The sequence below is a fragment of the Leopardus geoffroyi genome, chromosome C1 (genome assembly GCF_018350155.1).
Source record: "Leopardus geoffroyi isolate Oge1 chromosome C1, O.geoffroyi_Oge1_pat1.0, whole genome shotgun sequence".
In the NCBI taxonomy this organism is placed as follows: Eukaryota; Metazoa; Chordata; class Mammalia; order Carnivora; family Felidae; genus Leopardus; species Leopardus geoffroyi.
The window spans coordinates 187,242,909-187,265,073 of NC_059328.1; the positions used below are offsets into that span (position 1 = coordinate 187,242,909).

A 22,165-nucleotide genomic window follows, 5' to 3' on the forward strand; every position below is an offset into this window, starting at 1 on the left:
GTTCTCCAATCAAGATAATAGATTACTCAACAGGGCAAACAGCTTATCACATAATAGTTCATTCATCAAGATGCAGTTCAAGACCCTCTCCTTACTGCGTCCACCAATCCTCAAATACATGTAATGAATTTTGTCTAATACAGATCAATTCCCCATCTTGATAGTCATGCCTTAAACCTTTAAGCCCAGATCCTCAAGCCCTATACATACTCTCTCCTGAACTCTCCCTTCTAAGTGCATTAAATCTGTTACAGAGGTTGTCTCTCATTGTGGTAGGTTTTGTGATGGTTTCTTAGGGAAGTGACAAGATCCACTAATGTGCTGTGATCCATACCTTGAAAAAGAATGCATTAATATATCTAAATTCTTTTTTTTTCTTAATATTTTTTAGCGTTTTTTTATTATCAAGAGACAGAGAGAGACAGAGCATGAGCGTGGGAGGGGCAAAGAGAGGGGGAGATGCAGAATCCAAAGCAGGCTCCAGGCTCTGAGCTGTCAGCACAAAGCCCGATGCAGGGCTCGAACTCAAACTGTGAGACCATGGCCTGAGCCGAAGTCGGACGCTTAACCGACTGAGCCACCCAGAGGCCCTAATATATCTGAATTCTTGACTGGATTAGGGGAATAGGTTTTATTCTTTTATAGTAATACAGTATACAAGATATAATACAGGAAAAAAGCATTGTTAAAGACAAAGGAGGCTCTGACATGTCTAATCTCACATCTAGACTTGCCTAAACAAGACATTCACATGTCACAGGCCATAACCATGGCCCTGAATGTCTACACTCACATTCTTACAAGGGGTTCCCCAAACTTAGCCTATACATAAGTCCAGGCATGTCTAAATTTATAGGCACCCAGGCCTGGACACACTCCACACTCACATACTCACTGCCCTGGATTCATTCATGCCCATCTGGGTTTGCTCATATCCAGGCAGGCCACTTGACAAGGCATAATGAAAAAACAAAATCACACAAACACAAGAGAGGATAAAAATTGTCATTTTTTTTCAGCTACCCTGGAAAGAGTTTACCAAAACCAACTTTGTTTTCAAATGCAAATTATGGGGGCTTCTGGGTGGCTCAGTTGGTTAAGTGTCTCATTTCAGCTCAGGTCATGATCTCACAGTCCATGAGTTCGAGCCCTATGTCAGGCTCTGTGTCTCCCTCTCTCTCTGCCCCTCCCCTGCTCATGCTCTGTCTCTCTCTGTCTCAAAAAAAAAAAAAAAAAAAAAAAGTAAATTATGAGAAAAAGTAAATTATGAAAGGATAAATAATCCACCTTATGAAAGGTGGATTTAATGGATCTTGCTATTAGTCCCTCAAGAAACAAGAGAACATTATGTATAAAAGCAGAACAAAACAAAACCCATAATATTTCCAGGCCAGCTCCACTAACTTGACATAGGGATAGTTCTGACATAGAAATAGCACAACAGTTGGGTCTAGAAGACCTGGCTTCATTTTCCAGCTTTCCTCCTTCCCAGTTAGACGAACTTAGACCAGTCACTTCACCTCTCTGAACCTCAGATTCTTCATCTAATGTAAGGTGTGTAATTGGCAAATACTGTGTATTATAAAGCGCTATATAATTTAAGAGATGAAGTGGATATTTTTCATGTCTTTGAAACACTAAGGTTTTTGCTTGTTTCAGTCAATTGCTTACCTTCACCTGAACTTTGTCTGAAGCAGAATGTCCTAAAAAATAAAACAAAAACACATTACTTACCATGATACTTCACTTTTCATCATAGTCTAGTTTCATTCAACTGCCCCACAACTGTCCACAAACTGTAAGACTTCCAAATCCCTAAAGCCTTATTTCAAATAGAATGTGGCAAAGCAAATCTTCCATGAACATTTGGGTAACTCAAGCAAATGATAATAGGATTTTAAGGGTGTTTCTAATTGGCCCTATCAATCAACTTCAATCAGCAGATATTTCCCCCTTTTACTGATAGCTAAATATGGGTAGGTGAAGGCACAAATTGGGGGTATTAACTGCATTTGGTTGAATAAATTTTCAGAACAGAAAAGAAGAAAATATATACAAACACACTTAGACAAGTAAAAAATATATAACTTGAAGCAACTATGAAAACTATCGAAGAACCAAGGTAAAATCTTACCCTTGCTACATTGAGGAATGTTTATCATAATTTCAGGATCATTCTTCAAATTAACTGAAACATTTTTTTTTGGTGTTTTTGCTAGTTCTGAAGCTGTAAACAGACAAAAGAAATGTAGAAAGCAATCTTTAACAGATGATTAAGGGGTGGATTAATATTAAGCAGATGAGGGGCGCCTGGGTGGCGCAGTCGGTTAAGCGCCGACTTCAGCCAGGTCACGATCTCGCGGTCCGTGAGTTCGAGCCCCGCGTCGGGCTCTGGGCTGATGGCTCAGAGCCTGGAGCCTGTTTCTGATTCTGTGTCTCCCTCTCTCTCTGCCCCTCCCCCGTTCATGCTCTGTCTCTCTCTGTCCCAAAAATAAATATAAATGTTGAAAAAAAAAAATTAAAAAAAAAAAAAAAAAAAAAGATTAAGCAGATGAAGGGGGGAAATCGCTTTATTTCACTTATATAAATTCTTGGGGGGGGGGGGGAACCCTGCCTGCTACTATTACCAGGAATATAAATAAACCTATCTATATTAAGAGTACTGCCTCTTTTACCTTAAATCTTCTTTCAAATATCTATAGGTTGTCTAAATAAATAAATAAATAAATAAATAAGGCTTTGACCTTACTGCTTTCTAAACTGTCATTCTCTCTCCCTGTCCTTTCCATCAATAATTTTACACTCCTTCAATTTCTTTATCATATATACTTGAGGCATATCTTTGTCAGAGGGTAAGAAAGAATGGCCAGAAAATGGGATTTAAATCAAGTCGAAGATGTGTATATTTAAAACTGTACTTTAAAAACTCTTAAATCTCCCATAACATGTGGTATATTTTGTGTCTAAAACTATAATACATGTGAATAATGTATAAAATATAGCATTGAGTGGATAGCTGTTTCTGTAATGGAGCATCAGATTAAAAACTTGGCTTCTAAACATAAAAGGCCATTTTATATGAAAAATATAATCTTTACCTTTAAAAATACTTTCTCGAGGCATCTGGGTGGCTCAGTCGGGTAAGCATCTGATTCTTGATTTCGGCTCAGGTCATGATCTCATGATTTGTGAGTTTGAGCCCCATGTTGGGCTCTGTGCTGACAGCACAGAGCCTGCTTGGGATTCTCTTCTCTTCCTCTGTCTCTGCCCCTCCCCTGCTCTCTCTCTCTCTCTCTCAAAATAAATAAACATATTAAAAAAGGTAGTACATTTGTGGGGACTGTCATATTTTGGATCAATTTCAAGTCTGGAGGATAAATTGTGTGAAACAAGTTAGAAAGAGCGTGAGTCAGTAAAGTGGCTTTAATTTACATGAATTCAACTATACTTTTTATTAAAAAAGAGGGATATAATTTGAATAGCATATATATTCAAAAATATACCTTTTTTCTCAGTGAACAATGTTCCAGTGTGTGTTAAGTTGGGAAATGTAAATCTATTCCTTAGTTAGGCTCCATTCCACATGCCTCTCACACTACTGAGAAAGTAACTACAGTACAATATATTTTTTTTTATTTTTTTAAAAAGGTTTTTAAAATTCATTTTGAGAGAGAATGAGTGAGGGAGGGGCAGAGAGAGAGGGAGACAGAGAATCCAAACAGGCTCCGTGCTGTCAGCGCAGAGCCTGATGTGGGGCTTGATCCCATGAACTGTGACATCATGACCTGAGCCGAAATCAAGAGTCAGAGGCTTAACCAACTGAGCCACCCAGGTGCCCCCGTATTGGAAATTTTAAAACAAAATTTTAAAATCCTCTTTGCCTAATGATAGCTTCTCATTAGGCTATTATTTGATCCTATCAACCAATCTATTTTCAATTTCCCTAAAGTCATCTTTCTCCAAGCTGCTGAACTCCTTACTGTCCTCTCTACTTGGTATTTCTACCTTTGCTCTTTTGTTTGCATTTATTAACTCATCACAGATATGTATTTTACAAAGATTCCCAATCTAACTCCTAGTGTATTTCTAGACCTGTATCTTGGTTAGACCAATTATATTGAATCATTTATACATAATAACATGTGATTTTCTGGCAGGTTATAATTATTTTAAAAATACTAAGGCCTTCTACTTCATTGATACAATTAGATGTAAACACAATTAACAACAATAAATAAGTCAAAGAAACTTTTTTTTTTTTTTTAATTTTAGGAACGTACAAGCAGGGGAGAGGCAGGAGGTGGGGGGAAGAGAGAGACAGAGAGAGACAGAGAGAGAAAGAGAGAATCTTAAGCAGGCTCCACGTTCAGTTCAGAGCCCAGTGTAGGGCTTGATCCCATGACCCTGGGATCATGACCTGAGCCGAAATCAAGAGTTGGATGCTCAACCGAATCACCCAGGTGCCCAAAGATACACTTTAAAGAAAATCACAACTAAACACAAGTCCAAACTAAATACAGATTTTGGAAAGTACCATCAGTCTCAAATTATCCAGAAAGCCATCTTTTTGTGACTGTGAATTTCTTTCATTTGTGATGACAGAAATGCCTAATATAACAGTACTGAAGTTTCTTGCAGCCCATACAATATAAGACATATATCATGGTTATTATGTGCATGTGGATTATCTACTTGAAGAACTTCTACTTGATTACTCCTCTGGGGCTCCTCTCTTCACTATTAGTTCTCTTTCTCCAATGTTCTTTGTCCTGTTTCATTGTTTTGGGGATTCAGGTTAGTCTTGGTGTCTATCTGATCCTTTCTCTAATAATTATTTTAGCATTTCTTCTCTGGTTTCTCAAAGATCCTATAAAGAATGCAGTCATTTTTACAGACTGAAAAACTGTTAATTTCTTAATGTGCATTATGAACATTAAGAAACAGATCAATTCATGTAAATTATTGTATGTACCATGTTAGGTTCAGAATAATGAATTTCATATTATACTTTTCAGAAAAGCTGAATACTGCAAATGATTAAATATTATAATGTTTAATATTCAGTAACACAGATGTTATAATTCTTATATATCCCTCATCAATGTAAACACTTAAGTTTTTCACTTGATCTTGAATGTTTACCTGGTTACTGGCCAGGATGACTGCATATATCGGTGTTCTGTAATTATAGATTATAAACCCTATTATACAACTTGACATTTTACTGGATAATTATTGTTCCCTTGCTCTTGACTTCTTGCTGTTCCCAGACCTTCATATACTTATGGATCTAATTTTCAAACTACTTTCATATGTTATTTCCTTTCCTCAAAGCTTTCAAAAATGACCCCTCATACCACAGGACCCAAATAAAGTGCAATCTGGATTTTTTAAAAGAATTGAATTGATAGTTTAATTTTAATGTTGTATGTAATTTATTTTAGTCTAGTTTTCTGAAAATTAGTAATCCATGTAAAATTAGTATAAGTGGTAACTTGAGTAAGAAAAAATATTACAACAGCCCATTTGTAACAATTTTATACAGTTTTCTACAATACAAACATTTTTCTATATATAGTATAAAATTCTTAGTCATTAAATTCAGATTATCTGTGACTTAAGACGCTCATTTACTTAAAACTTTGTTCAGGACCTATGGCTAGATGTGGGAAGAAAAGAGACACAGGATTCCTACTGTGAGAAGCTTAAAAGCTAGCTGAGAACAGAAGACATCTGAGCAGGATCATCTGGGTGGCTCAGTGGGGTAAGCATCCAACTTCGGCTCAGGTCATGATCTCCAGTATGTGAGTTTGAGCTCCACGTCCGGCTCTGTGCTGACAGCTTCAAGCCTGGAGCCTGCTTCAGATTCTGTCTCTGTCTCTCTTTCTCTGCCCCTTCCCCACTTGCACTCTGTCTCTCTCTCTCAAAAGTAAACAAACATTACAAAGAAAAAACATCTGAGTGTGAAAAATAATTGGTTTTACATATGCTTGAAAATATGATACAAAACGATATCCCTCATTCTTTTAGGGAATGCATTAGGATGATAACTGTGGGGAATGCAGTTAAATACACCTTCTTAGAAAAACAACATACCTAATTTAGCCATCTTTTCAGAGTGTTTTCTATTCTGAAAAGAATAAACTTTATTCCCACCATCTGCAGCAGAGCCATTTTTCAAAGATTCTGAAAGAGAAAAAGCAATATGCATTTTGGGAAAATAGGCAAAATTAACAGAAAAAATAAAATTTTAACTAAAAATTTAAGATCTGTACCCCTGTCTTGCATAAAGGTTTAACAATACATATTCATACATAAAATATTTAAAAATAGATGACAGACTATGTTTATATAAATCTGAAACACAGAAAACACATTATTCTTCACAAGTACACAAAAATAAACATATAAACACACACACACACACACACACACACACGCACGCCCCACCCCCTCTCCTCCCCAAACCCTCCAGACTAGAGGTATATGCATTCAATTCATGATACTGCTGCCCCTGAGGGAAAACAGAAGGGGCTCTATTAGTTGTTTTCTTCTTGAAGTAAACACTGCCAAGTACAATTCAGTTAATTGACACTGAGACAGGTAACAGTTGTTACATGGTGGAAGCTCTCTTACTATCAAGACTATGACCTAATTTTCATTCTTCAATCATCCCTTTTTTTTTTTTTTTTAAACGTTTATTTATTTTTGAGACAGAGAGAGACAGAGCATGAACAGGGGAGGAGCAGAGAGAGAGGGAGACACAGAATCTGAAACAGGCTCCAGGCTCTGAGCTGTCAGCACAGATCCCGACGCAGGGCTTGAACTCACGGACCGTGAGATCATGACCTGAGCCAAAGTCAGACGCTTAACCGACCAAGCCACCCAGGAGCCTCATTCAATCATCCCTTTTAATAACAACAGCTACCTACAACATACTGGATACTCATCGCTAGTAGCCTACTCTCTGGCATAGTAATTCTCAAAGTGTGCTGGGGGACTGGGGGCCAAAACTATTTCATAACAACACTAAGATATTATTCGATTTTTTCGCAATCAAGAGTAGATCATAGGTATTCCAGAGACTACATGATGTGTGATGACAACACCATCCTGTGGGCTAATGGAATGTGTGAAGCAGATATGAAAATTCAGCTGTCTTCTATTAAGCCAGACATTAAAGAGATTTGCAAAAATGTAAAACAAGGACTTCTTCACCAATTTTCTTTTTGGAAATAGTTGTTTTTCAAATCTAAATATATGTAATTCAGATTAACATCTAATGGATTTTATTATTGTTATTATAAAACAGTGCCGGACTGTTCCGAAGTTGATGTTTACTATCCTTACTATTTAAGAGTCCCCACTGTCTGTGCCCTAATACTTGGCATTATCTTAACTCCTTAATCTTTGCCAATTGAGTGGGTATAAAATGAATCATATGGGGACAGTTGTTTTAATTTCCCTTTCCCTAATTGCTAATGAGGTTGAACGTCTTTTCACATGTTTGTTATTTCTATTTTTTTTTTTTTTAAATAATGTTTTCTCGGTTTTTTTTTTTTTCAACGTTTATTTATTTTTGGGACAGAGAGAGACAGAGCATGAACGGGGGAGGGGCAGAGAGAGAGGGAGACACAGAATCGGAAACAGGCTCCAGGCTTCCGAGCCATCAGCCAGAGCCCGACGCGGGGCTCGAACTTACGGACCGCGAGATCGTGACCTGGCTGAAGTCGGACGCTCAACCGACTGCGCCACCCAGGCGCCCCTGTTTGTTATTTCTAAAGAGGAAATATCTTTTTCTCTATCCTATGACTTGTCTTTTCACTTCTTTAGGGTGTCATTTGATGAAGAGAAGTACTGAATACTTTTTTTTTTTAACGTTTATTTATTTTTTTTTGATAATTCTTTTTTTTTTTATTATATGAAATTTATTGTCAAATTGGTTTCCATACAACACCCAGTGCTCATCCCAAAAGGTGCCCTCCTCAATACCCATCACCCACCCTCTCCTCCCTCCCAGCCCCCATCAACCCTCAGTTTGTTCTCAGTTTTTAACAGTCTCTTAAGCTTTGGCTCTCTCCCGCTCTAACCTCTTTTTTTTTTTTCTTTTTTTTCTTTTTTCCTCCCCCTCCACCATGGGTTCCTGTTAAGTTTCTCAGGATCCACATAAGAGTGAAACCATATGGTATCTGTCTTTCTCTGTATGGCTTATTTCACTTAGCATCACACTCTCCAGTTCCATCCACGTTGCTACAAAAGGCCATATTTCATTTTTTCTCATTGCCACGTAGTATTCTATTGTGTATATAAACCACAATTTCCTTATCCATTCATCAGTTGATGGACATTTAGGCTCTTTCCATCATTTGGCTATTGTTGAGAGTGCTGCTATGAACATTGGGGTACAAGTGCCCCTATGCATCAGTGCTCCTGTATCCCTTGGATAAATTCCTAGCAGTGCTATTGCTGGGTCATAGGGTAGGTCTATTTTTAATTTTCTGAGGAACCTCCACACTGCTTTCCAGAGCGGCTGCACCAATTTGCATTCCCACCAACAGTGCAAGAGGGTTCCCGTTTCTCCACATCCTCTCCAGCATCTATAGTCTCCTGATTTGTTCATTTTGGCCACTCTGACTGGCGTGAGGTGATACCTGAGTGTGGTTTTGATTTGTATTTCCCTGATAAGGAGCGACGCTGAACATCTTTTCATGTGCCTGTTGGCCATCTGGATGTCTTCTTTAGAGAAGTGTCTATTCATGTTTTCTGCCCATTTCTTCACTGGGTTATTTGTTTTTTGGGTGTGGAGTTTGGTGAGCTCTTTATAGATTTTGGATACTAGCCCTTTGTCCGATACGTCATTTGCAAATATCTTTTCCCATTCCGTTGGTTGCCTTTTAGTTTTGTTGGTTGTTTCCTTTGCTGTGCAGAAGCTTTTTATCTTCATAAGGTCCCAGTAATTCACTTTTGCTTTTAATTCCCTTGCCTTTGGGGATGTGTCGAGGAAGAGATTGCTACGGCTGAGGTCAGAGAGGTCTTTTCCTGCTTTCCCCTCTAAGGTTTTGATGGTTTCCTGTCTCACATTCAGGTCCTTTATCCATTTTGAGTTTATTTTTGTGAATGGTGTGAGAAAGTGGTCTAGTTTCAACCTTCTGCATGTTGCTGTCCAGTTCTCCCAGCACCATTTGTTAAAGAGGCTGTCTTTTTTCCATTGGATGTTCTTTCCTGCTTTGTCAAAGATGAGTTGGCCATATGTTTGTGGGTCTAGTTCTGGGGTTTCTATTCTATTCCATTGGTCTATGTGTCTGTTTTTGTGCCAATACCATGCTGTCTTGATGATGACAGCTTTGTAGTAGAGGCTAAAGTCTGGGATTGTGATGCCTCCTGCTTTGGTCTTCTTCAAAATTCCTTTGGCTATTCGGGGCCTTTTGTGGTTCCATATGAATTTTAGGATTGCTTGTTCTAGTTTCGAGAAGAATGCTGGTGCAATTTTGATTGGGATTGCATTGAATGTGTAGATAGCTTTGGGTAGTATTGACATTTTGACAATATTTATTTTTCCAATCCATGAGCAGGGAATGTCTTTCCATTTCTTTAAATCTTCTTCAATTACCTTCATAAGCTTTCTATAGTTTTCAGCATACAGATCCTTTACATCTTTGGTTAGATTTATTCCTAGGTATTTTATGCTTCTTGGTGCAATTGTGAATGGGATCAGTTTCTTTATTTGTTTTTCTGTTGCTTCATTGTTAGTGTATAAGAATGCAACTGATTTCTGTACATTGATTTTGTATCATGCAACTTTGCTGAATTCATGTATCAATTCTAGCAGACTTTTGGTGGAGTCTATCGGATTTTCCATGTATAATATCATGTCATCCTGAATACTTTTTCAAATAGACTTTATGTTTTAGAGCAATTTTAGGTCTAGAGCCAACCTGAATACAAGGTACAGAGATTTCCTATATACCTCCTGTCCTCACAAACGCACAGCCTCCCCCACTATCAACATCTCACCCCAGAGTGGTAGATTTGTTACAATCTTGAACCTACACTGACACTTCATTATCACCTCAAGTCCACACCTTATATTAAGGTTCATTCTTGATGTGGTACATTCAATAGACTTTGAAAGAAGTATGATGACATGTATCCACCACTGTAATATAATATACAGAATAGTTTCAATGCCCTAAAAATCCTCTGTACTCAACCAATTCAGACCTCCCATCCTCTAACCACTGGCAAGCAGTGATCTCTTCACTGTCTCCACAGTTTTGCCTTTCCCATAATGTCACACAGTTGGAATCATAGCTATTGGCTTCTTTTCAGATTGGCTTCTTTCACTCAGTAATATGCATTTAAGGTTCCTCCACATCTTTTCATGCCTTGGTATGTTTTTTTTTTAAATGCTGAATAATATTCCACTGTATGGATATATCAATTTATTCTTGGTTAACTTTTTGGTTGTTTCCAAGCCACGGCAGTTATGAACAAAGCTTCTGTAAACATCTGTGTGCAGAGAGTGTGTGTGTGTGTGCATGCATGCGCGTAGGTTTCTGAATGGATATAAGTTTTCAACTCATATGAGTAAATACAAAGAAGGACAATTGCTAGATCATATTGTAAGAATATGTTTAATTTGTAAGAAACTGCCAAACTGTCATTCAAAGAGCAGTACCATTGTGTAATAAATGAGAACTCCTCTTGTTCCACAGCTTTGCTAGCATTTGGTGCTGTCAGTGTTTTGAATTTTGGCCATTCTAATAGGTGTGTAAGTGGCAATCTCATTGTTGTTTAAATCTGCAATTTTTAAATGACATATAATGTTGAGTATATTTTGAGTTGAGTAAATACAAATCACTAGTTGCCATCTGTATATCTTCTTAGGTGAGATGTCCTGTTCAGAGCCTCTGCTCATTTTTAAATCAGGCTATTCATTTTCTCACTGTTGAGTTTTAAGAGCTCTTTGTGTATTCTGGGTAACACTTCTTCAACAGATGTCTTTTGCAAATATTTTCTCCTAATCTGTGGTTTGTCTTCCTGAGAAGTGCTGAATTTTAATAAGGTGAATGTGTCAACCTTTTTTAATTACATTAAAAGAAATTCATCTATAATCAAGTCAAAACCATATTCTTATATTTTCTTGTAAAAGCATTTACAATTTGCTTTTCATACGTAAATCTTAAATTAAGGTAATTAACTTGTTTAAGATGGGAGGTAGAGATCAAATTCTTTTTTTCATTATGATACCCCATTGTCCCAACACTGTTTACTGACCAGTTCATCCTTAGCAGAGTGATCTGCAATGCTGCCTCTCTCTTATATCTAATTTTCACATACATTTAAGTCTGTTTATGGCAAACCTGTACTTATGTACCTTAAGTGTCTGGTGCAGAGACAAAATATGAATTTAAAGATACTGAGTAGTTTCTATGTAAACTAAATTAAATGCTTTAGAAATATTTGATTAAAGTTATTAGTAAGCGCAGTTAGTTTCAAATCAGATATGGGTGAGAAATCATAAAAGATTTAAGAAAAAATTTGAAAAAACATAAAAGCACACTACACTGATACTGCATCAGAAGTGTCTTTAAAGGTACAATCTAATGGAGGGAAATGAAACCTGAAATCCCAAATGGTGCATTATGGATATGCTGTCTAAAAAAACCCAACACCAAAATCAAAAGGTGATCCTGTTCTTCAACCAGCTGACTTCCAGCAAACTTCTATTGAAAGAAAAGACTCTGGTGGGTATGTGTTTGTGTATGTGTGTGTATATGTGTGTATATATATGCTTATATATAAAACAAAATGTTTAGAGTATTTTTATGATTTTCTGGTTCTGATATTTTGATTGACTAACAATGATTCTAATCATATTGTCCAAGAAGGTTTTTACTATATATAGAATTTTTCTTTTTTTAAAGGACACTATTTTCTTAATGTTTATTTATTTTTGAGAGAGAGAGAGAGAGAGAGAGAGCATGCTTATGTGAAGAGAGCGTGAGTGAGGGAGGTGCAGAGAGAGGGGGACAGAAGATCTGAGCAGGCTCGGCGCTGACAACAGCAAGCCTGACACAGGGCTTGAAACCATGAACCACAAGAGTGTGACCTGAGCTCAAGTTGGACACTCAACTGACTGAATCACCCAAGTCTCCCACGTATAAAACTTTTTAATAAGTTTTAAATGACTCAAAATACACAAAACTGAAAAAACTATGAATATACAAATCACAAAAGAAATTAAAGTGGGTAATAAATGTAACAAAAAATACTTAATTCTGATGAGGGATCCTAATACTAGTTGATACAATCCTTCTAGAAAGCAATTTGGCAACATGTATGCTTTATAAAATTCATACACTTTCACCAGTAATTCTACTTCTAGGACTCTCTTATGAAGAAATAAGAGATCTAAACAAAGATTTATATCCCAGGGTAATCACTACTGTATTAGTTCAAATAAAAAGTTAGAAACAATCCAAAAGTCTAATAAAGGCGAACTATGTTGTTTATATATCAGAATGCAAAATTATTTCTGTAATACACCATTTCACACCCATTAGGATGGCTATTAAAAAAGAAAAACAGGGGCGCCTGGGTGGCTTAGTCAGTTAAGTGTCCGACTTTGGCTCAGGTCATGATCTTGTAGTTTGTGGATTTGAGCCCTGCATTGGGCTCTGTGCTGATAGCTCGGAGCCTGGAGCCTGCTTTGGATTCTGTGTCTCCCTCTCTCTCTGCCTCTCCCCTGCTCACGCTCTCTTTCTCTCTCTCAAAAATAAATAAACATTAAAAAACAATTTAAAAAGAAAAACAAGTGTTGGTATGCATACAGAGAAACTAGAACACTTGTGTTGTGTCCTGTTAGTAGAAAAGTATTTGGTGTAGCTGCTGTGGAAAATAGTATGGAGATTCTTCAAAAAATTAAAAATAGAATTACCATATGATCCAGCAATTCCACTTCTGGGAATATATCCAAAAGAATTCAAATCAGGGCCTCAAAAAGATATTTGTACACCCATGTTCATAGCAGCATTATTCACAGTAGCCAAAAGGTCAAAGCCACCCAAAAGTCCATTGACAGACGAATGGAAAAACAAAATATGGTATATGCATACAATGCAGTATTATTCAGCCTCAAAAAGGATGAAAATTCTAACACTACAACATGGATGAACCTTGAGAACATTATGCTAAGTGAAATAAGCCAGTTACACACGCAAAAATACTGTATGATTCCACTTAACATGAGGTACCTGGAGTAGTCAAATTCATAGAAAGTACAATGGTGGTTGTCAGGGGCTATAAGGAGAAGGGACTAGGGAGTTGTTTAATGGGTAGAATTTCAGTTTTGTAAAATGCAAAGAGTTCTGGAGATTGACTGCAAAACAATGTGAATGTACTTAATACTAAACTATACACTTTAAGATCATAAATTTTATATTACGTGTATTTTACCACAATTTTTATTTTTTTCACATTTCTAAAAAGAGGTTTTCCAAGAATTTTCTAGTAGTCAACTAACAAAGAATCAATTATAGAGTTACACTGTTGCTAAGACTAAAAAACAAACCAATTGTTCAGGAGAAGCATCAATAAGACAAATTGCTCTTGAGGACACCTAATTGCTTTGAGAGATCTTTGGGAAAAATCTTCTATTTAAGGCTGAGATCACCTAGCACCTCTATGCAGTGACTATTCTACAGACTAGATGTGATTAACAGGCTAAGAATGATGCCAGGTATGTCAAGATGTGTGCTTTTTATAAGAAGCAGTTTACACTTTGATAATAAGTAAAGGGATTAATAAAATATTTAGAGGTCATTGTTGAAAGGTTGTTTTCTTTAACTATTCCTAAGGATTCTTTGCAAAATGTCCTTCTATATTTTAAAAATAATGCATATGGGGGCACCTGGGTGACACAGTCAGTCAAGCATTGGACTTTTTTTTTTTTTTTTTTTAATGTTTATTTTTGAGAGAGAGAGAGACAGACAGACACACACAAAGACAGAATCTGAAGCAGGCTCCAGGCTCTGAGCTGTCAGCACAGAGCCTGATGAGGGGCTTGAACTCATGAACCAGGAGATCATGATCTGAGCTGAAGTCGGATGCTTAACCAACTGAGCCACCCAGGCACCCCAAGCATTCGACTCTTGATCTAGGCTCAGGTCATGATCTCATGGTTGGTGGGTTCAAGTCCCGCATCAGGCTCTGCACTGATGGTGTGGAGCCTACTTGGGATTGTCTCTCCTCTCTGCCCTTCCACTGCTTGTGCTCTCTCTCTCTCTCTCTCAAAATAAATAAACTAACTTAAAAAAAATGCACATTTGTTTTCTATTATAATAAAAGATTAGAAAGAAGCTTATTGTTCATTATCTCAAAGGAGGCTAAAGAAGACTGTAATAGATGTCACCATTTCCGCTCTGAAGAAAACATTAAAAAACTCTCCTTCCTAGGGGCACCTGGACGGCTCAGTTGGTTAAGCGTCTGACTTTGGCTCAGGTCATGATCTCGTGGTCTGTGAGTTTGAGCCCCGCATCGGGCTCTGTGCTGACAGCTCAGAGCCTGGAGCCTGTTTCAGATTCTGTGTCTCCCACTCTCTCTGACCCTCCCCCGTTCATGTTCTGTCTCTGTCTCAAAAATAAATAACTGTTAAAAAAAAAAAATTAAAAAAAAAAACCCAAAAAACAAAACTCTCCTTCCTATACCATAACTGGAACACCATTCTCCCCAATACACATTTTGGCAAACAAGAAAAAAAACAGAGTCACGTCTGTGAGACTTAATCGTTAAGTTATAGACTTGTCTATTGTACATGCCCACAGCCTAATGAAAAGCTCCATTTCCTGGACACAGAGACCGTCAACACAAGCTTATGTGTGTGCATGCACATACAGACAGAAAATACACAGCCAACTATTAACAGTTCCAGGTTCTCTAAAGCATGCATTCTCAACAGGAATATATTGCTCCAGATGGATTAAAAATTGGCTCTCAGTGGGAGGAAGAATGTGAAAATGTGAAAAACATCTTAGATATTACAATTGTCTGTGGTCCTCCAAAGAGCCACAGATATGCAAACAGATATATAAACAGATATATATCATATATATAGTATCAAAAATTCATGGGTGGGGGCAATTAGGAGAAAATGTCTAAAAGAAGGCTCTTTTGGGGATGATAGTAAAAAATAGGCTGAGAAACACTGCTCTAAGGCAAAGATTCCCATTAAGTGTGCAAAATTAAAGGCATAGGTTATAGGTAGGCTGAGTAATGATCCTCTCAGGCCTCTGTGGATGCCAGTCAGGGCTTGCAGAAAGAGCAGGAATAAGGGTTAGAAGCCCGAGGGCATTTGTCCTGGTCTGGGGCATTCTCCTCCATTTATTCCAGTGTGCTTCCAAATATCATTTGCTGTGAGTGCTATTAAGTGAAAAAGCTTGGAAGCACCGAGTTTCTACCACAAATATGTATTTTTTTAAAGATTTTATTTATTTTTTTAATGTAATTTCTTCTTTTTTTTTTTTTAATTTTATTTATTTATTTATTTTATTTTTTTTAATGTAATTTCTACACTCAACGTAGGGCTCAAACTTACAACCCCAAGATCAAGAGTCACAGCCAGGTGCCCCACAAATATGTATTACTTTTACAACAAGAAATAAAACAAAAACACTTTCAATCTCTTCTTAGGTCTAGCGTAATAGGAGTCAAGAATTCAAAGTTCTATTCAGAACATGCCCTAAAAATGTCAACTATCCCATTGGGGAAACTTTTAAAAGAATCTACTCTGTCCACTTAGTCTATTGAGGAACAACGGTCATTTTTTGTATCATGCCATTTAACAGTGGGAACTAAACCAGAGGTGTTATTACTCAAGAAGTGACAAAAAGGTCAGGAGTAGTGATGATGACCATTTATAAGCCAAGTATGAGAGAGTAAAAAACACATACATGAGAGAGACAGGTGGCATACAAAGAGAACAGATGCACAGAGATGACATGAGGGAGACTGGGAGATCCATGAAAGCAAAGTCCCTAGGTTTTTAATGTTGTCTCAGTTCCAATGCCCCTAGTGCCCAACAATACTGATTTTGTTCCTTAGTCTTTATTTACTAAGCCAACTTAAGTAGATCTGTGTTCCTTGAGCCCTAACTATAAGATAATAAGCCTAGAATTTTTTAAATATAATCTGGCAGGAATCTGGTTTAGATGTAAAAAACAAAAAACAAAAAGCAAAAAAAACCCAGAACATCAGCATGCCTACATTCAAACATTACTTCTTGGAATGTCCCTTCTATTTCTATAAAGAAGACCAAATTGGGCACTTGGGTGGTTCAGTCAGTTAAGTGTCCCACTTCAGCTCAGGTCATGATCTCATGGTCTGTGAGTTTGAGCCCCACATCAGGCTCTGTGCTGAGAGCTTGGAGCCTGGAGCCTGTTTTGGATTCTGTGTCTCCCTCTCTCTCTGCCCTCCCCCACTTGTGCTCTGTCTCTCTCTCTCAAAAATAAATAAACATTAAAAAAAAAAAAAAAGACCAAAGTAATAATGAAGTGACTTGCTTTATGAAATTATTTCAAATTAATTAAAAATATACAGGTATCTTAAAAAATAACTTTAGATTGGTCTGTAGAATTTTTCTAAAAATAATTAAATGCAGGACTGGTTGCTTGTGGGGGAAAAAAACTGAAGAAAAAAATGTAATGGAAACTCAGTGCTTCCAACTTTTCCAACTGTACATAAAAAACTGAAGCAAGTGCTTTTCCGATGAGAAATAAAATAATATAGCATGCGTGACGAAAAGAGTTCTGGAGATGGATGGTGGTGATAGTAGCACAACGTTATGAATGCATTTAATACAACTGAGCTATACACTTAAAAATGTTACAGATGGTAAAGTTTATATTATATGTAGTTTACAATTAGCAAATAATAATATGGTACACCACTGCCTAACCTACCAGACTATTTTTATGTATCCTGCAAAGCAATTTTAGCTACTAGCAGAAATTTGAGTGTACATTCCCTTTCCCCAGTCCCCAAAATACCTTGAATATCTTGTCCTAAAACTTCCACATAGTTCTGATCTTTTAAGACTTCCTGGTCATCTTCTTCCAAATCATATTCTGGCTTCTTTATTATTTTTTTTGTGTTGACCAAAAGCTGAGCTCGCTCCTTTTTTAATTTAGTTCCTATAAGAACATCCAAAGAATTAGAACATGACAGGTATTAATTCTTTCTAAATATTACATTTAAATAAGTAAACTGTACTACTTATATTGTCATTATTTAAAATCTGGAAGAAAATTCACTGTTTTCTCTTTGATGAAAGTATATACCACTCTTCACTACAGTTTATATAATTAAAAAAAAAAAAACCCTGAAAGTGTATTATTTTGGGGGGGTCAAAATAACTACACATTTTAATTACAATGAGTAGTTATCATTTATCCCTATTATTAAGCATTTCATATCAGATAAAGCTTTATTATTTTTAATTGTCAAAAGTTTGGAGTAAACTAAAAAAGTGGTTTTTATTTAGTCTTACTAGATCAAATACTTTGTGCTATATATTCAAAATAGAAGGTTAAAATATTTTAAAAAGTGAAATAATCCATAACCATCACATAAGCATCTCTTCAATTGTATAATCACTCTGTACCTCCTTCTCTATCAAGAATGTGATTAAGAACATCATCATCTCCCACAAATTGAACCTCCAGCATCTTGTCTTCTTTTAATTCCAGTTTACTCATCATTGTCAACCTAAACAAAAGCAATAAAGCACTACAAAGTGATGAAAAATTCATTATCAACAGCCAAATAAACATTCACATAACAAACACACGTATTTGTACAAAACACTTAAAGTCTTAAGTATGAAAAATATATTATACATTATTGTATTAATACTGTTTTTTTGATAATAGGTAACTCAGTTCTTTATCTGAAAAATGGAAAAGACAGGAAGAGGCAACTGACAGTTGGAAAAAAAACAAATTCAATCCAAACAAGGCAACTAAAGTATAATAACAGGGAACCAATTCTTCCTGTAAAGAAAGCTCTAACCAATCTACAGAATGATAACATTATCAGAAAGGGGGTGGTTAATACATGACAGTTTAGAAAAGGGACAGCCAAGCAAAGAATAATGGTTTGGTAGATTTTAGTATCTACTCATTGGAGATAAACAGTCCACTGGCGAAAGTCTATGTACTTCACTGGTATACCAAACCTGGATCAGACAATCCTCAAGCACCTCCCTGTACTATTATTGCATGCTTACCAAACTTTACAATTATGAACGTGGCTTTCTGGGTATCATGGCAACTAAACAGTAAACATGAATCTTTCTAATACTTTATAGTCACTTCTTCACTGATCAAACTTCAGAGTTTGGCAAGCAAAACCTTGATCAACTCTGCCTACTTTGAAAAAACTTAATTTCAGAACTTATAATACTAATGGCCTGAAACCAACTGTGATTCTAACTAGCTGCTAGCTCATTGGTTTACCCAAAAAGTGAATTTTTTTTCTCTCCTCCTTCTTCTATAAATCCTATTTTTGTCTTTTCTCCTAATAAGAGGCTGACTACATCACTCATGAGTCAGCTACTTGCGTGCAGATAACTTACTAAATGCTGCGAAATTTTCTTCTGCACACTTAAATGACTTGTCTCTATTTTCTTTTTTTTGACTTGTCTCTATTTTCATTTACCTTTAAAGGTATTACACATTCTGCAGCTGGAAAATTCTGGTAGAGTCCCCTGCGATTGGAAAAAAAAGAACTTGGTCAAGGTCAGCTAATAGGAAATAAAAGAAACAAACAAGTTCATGAGTTTTAACAAACAAGATGAATACATAAATACAGTTCTTATAAAGTCAAACGTTATTATGAAGGCATAGGAATGGGCAAAACAGCCATCAGTATTTTGGCCAGGAAGTACTAGATGAGAAGATCTGGACCACGGGGGCAGGTGGCTGGAGAGAGGAGGCCAAAATTTGAGCACTTACTATATGCTGGACACAGTTTTGAATATTCTATACATATTCTCATTTAACACTCACCAACTCTATTAGGTTTTTGTGTATAAAGATAATACTTCATCTATAATTTATATGACCACTGCCAGCAGACCATATCATTTTGGGCCATTTTTCTAGTCATGATACTGCTTTCTACCATGGGGAATTTGGACATATTACAGAAAAAGTTTAATGCATCTACATGACATATTAAAAAAAAATTTTTTTTTAAGGTTTATTCATTTTTCAGAGACAGAGACAAAGTGTGAGTGGGGGACGGGGAGAGAGAGAGACATAGAATCTGAAGCAGGCTCCAGGCTCTGAGCTGTCAGCACAGAGCCCGACTCAGGGCTTGAACTCACAGACCACAAGATCATGACCTGAGCCGAAGTTGGATGCTTAACCGACTGAGCCACCCAGGTGCCCCCATCTACATGACATTTGTATATAATAAAGAAACTTATGATTTCTTTATATATGTATAAAATAAAGTTTTTCTGAGGGGCTGTTTGTCAGGCACTCTATTAGGTACTTTCATGTATAGTAGGCCATTAACTCCTCTTACTCATCCAAATTCATGCAACTAGAAAGTGTCTTAAGGGCTAAAACCCAAGTTTGATTCCAAAGTCCTTGATCATGCTACTACACACTTTTCCTGCCATTAAATACAAATCTGTTATCCTGAATGCTTGTTCTGACCTCTGGAAACTATTCATCATATATCTAATTATTTTCCCATCTGGCAGTTCAAACATCCAAAGATTTCTACAGTTCTTCCAGGTTTCCAGTTCATTAAGTTAAACACCCCTAGTTCTATCGACCATACATGTTTTTAATCTCTTTTTTAAAATGTTTGTTTAATTTTAAGAGACAACGGGAGTGGGTGCACAAGCGTAGAGGAGGGGCAGAGAGACAGAGGATCCATAGCAGGCTCTGTGCTGTCAGCACAGAACCTGACATGGAGCTTGAACTCATGAACCGTGAGAACCATGAGACCATGACCTGAGCCGAAGTCAGACGCTTAACAGATATCTGAATATCGTCTTTCGCAATTTCCCTATGGTATTTTACATAAGAATTGCCTGGACAGAGGCGTCCTAACTTAATATTGTTTGTGGCTGAAAGCATTTCCTTTTCTAGATTTTAAGCCATCTTATTACGCAGTACTGAATCACCAAACTGAAGAAACTTCTATAAAGACTTTGAAAGAAATCTTTCCTTCTTTTTCCAAAGATTTCTGAAAACAACAAAACAACAACAAACAAACAAAATCCACTACTTGACAACCACACAATAAAATGCAAATTTTTAGTGACCATTTACTCTTCAAGGCACTGTCTTTGGGTGCTGAATTTTAAGTGGACTCCTTACAAGGAGTTAACCAGTCAGGTAATACAGCAGCACCAATGGCGTATTAATGGCAAAACACTCTCCTCTGAGAGCAAATAAAGGATTTGCTACAATTTTTAAAAACATAATCTTTTTTTTTTTTTTAATTTTTTTTTCAACGTTTATTTATTTTTGGGACAGAGAGAGACAGAGCATGAACGGGGGAGGGGCAGAGAGAGAGGGAGACACAGAATCGGAAACAGGCTCCAGGCTCCGAGCCATCAGCCCAGAGCCCCACGCGGGGCTCGAACTCCCGGACCGCGAGATCGTGACCTGGCTGAAGTCGGACGCTTAACCGACTGCGCCACCCAGGCGCCCCAAAAACATAATCCTTAAAAAAAAAAAGGTGGCATAGATTAGCACTAATTTTGATATCAGATAAGCCTAGGTTCTGATCTTAACTCCACACTCACAACTGTGGACAAAACGATTAAATGAGCTCATGTGCGTGGCATATGAAAATACTAATTAAATGTTCCTTATCACTGTTTTTTTTTTAACTTCAACTTAACCATGTAGATTTCTTGACATCCCTACATCTCGTCTAATAGAAAAGGTGCTCAGTAAATGACAAATAAATGATATCTATTTAACGTGCAGTGCCAATACACAAAGGTGTAGTAGAGCCATGCTATTTTTCCTTCAGACTGCCATTTAACTAGTGTGTAGGTATGATGGTTTTGTTAGGATTTCAGTTGTAAGACGAAAACTAATGCATCAACATCCTTTTAATGTAAAAAGCTCTACCAGAAGAGCCTGGTTCATCAACATTTTACAACCAAGCATGGTGCCAGGGTGACCGACCAGGCAGCAGGATTCATTTGGGGCATCCGGGCTGGGATGCCATCAAAGGTTCTCACTCCTGTGGCAGTTCTGGGACGAAATCTGTTCCTCGTTGTGCCTGCTCCTCTCTGGTCACTTTACACTTTTGTTACTGATTTTCACAGTTCTCTCTTTAGGAGCACAAGGCTCTTTAAGCCGAGAAACCGATACGTTGGCAATGCGCCCCTTGCACAGAAGGCCTATCACTGCTGGAGAGACCGACCAACGGTACTTCCAGAAAGAGGCTGTCACCCCAACAAGTATTTATGGACTTTGGCCCGGGCCTCGAGCCACTTACCAGTTGGCCGCGCCGGGGGTCCTCGGGGCCTTCGGGCTGCGTGGGGAGGGCAACGACCCAGCCCGGAGAGCCGAGGGGGAGCCCTCTTCGAGACGAGTACCCCAGCTCGACTGCGGAGCTGGACGCCACCGGACTCACCTCACAAACCCCGAGTTAAGCGGGAGAGGGAAGCGGGCTGCCCAGTCGTCCCACCACTCACCGCTAGGTCTCCGCCAGGAGCCGCTCGGGCCGCCCAGCACCTGCCGGCGATACCCCGCTGACTGGGCACTCCAGGGGAGGTGGCTACGGCCCCAGCAGGAAAAGCCAGATGCCTGTTAAGCACAGCCGGAGCCGGGTCGCAGGGTCTCAGAGTCGCAGAGACGAGGAGGGAAGCCGGGAGGCCGGCTGGGGGATGGGGGTCCTGCCTGGGCACACCGAATCTCCCGCCCTGTCCATGGGCGGAGTCCAGGAAAGCCAATAGAAAGCGTAGTCAGCCGAGAGCGACGTCTCTGCCCGCCAGTCGGTTTCGGCCTGCCGGCCCCGCCCATCAAGAAACCTGAGGAAAACGAATCCCTAAACTCGGGTTCTGGGCCTTTCCTAGTCTCTTTCCGTTTCCGGGGAAAGGGGAAGGAAGTGTTGCTTACACCTGGAGGCA

At 38.0% G+C, this 22,165-nt stretch overlaps 1 protein-coding gene across 3 annotated transcripts in view; it reads right to left on the reverse strand.

Annotated features, from left to right (window-relative positions):
- ORC2 (origin recognition complex subunit 2) overlaps positions 1 to 21,938 on the reverse strand; it is a 45,948-nt gene extending 24,010 nt beyond the window's left edge. Inside the window, exons 1-7 of one of the 3 annotated variants that reach the window (XR_006713090.1) lie at positions 21,532 to 21,938; positions 18,715 to 18,769; positions 17,660 to 17,763; positions 17,046 to 17,189; positions 6,097 to 6,186; positions 2,135 to 2,227; positions 1,672 to 1,703 (exon numbers count right to left, since the gene is read on the reverse strand). Coding sequence is in view for 2 of the 3 variants with exons in the window: in XM_045480682.1 (XP_045336638.1) it covers positions 1,672 to 1,703; positions 2,135 to 2,227; positions 6,097 to 6,186; positions 17,046 to 17,189; positions 17,660 to 17,756 (456 nt within the window). In the remaining variant the exon portion in view is untranslated. The remainder of the gene's footprint in view (positions 1 to 1,671; positions 1,704 to 2,134; positions 2,228 to 6,096; positions 6,187 to 17,045; positions 17,190 to 17,659; positions 17,764 to 18,714; positions 18,770 to 21,531) is intronic. The other 2 variants (XM_045480682.1, XM_045480681.1) reach the window with 2 other exon arrangements.
- Positions 21,939 to 22,165: the final 227 nt, after the last annotated feature.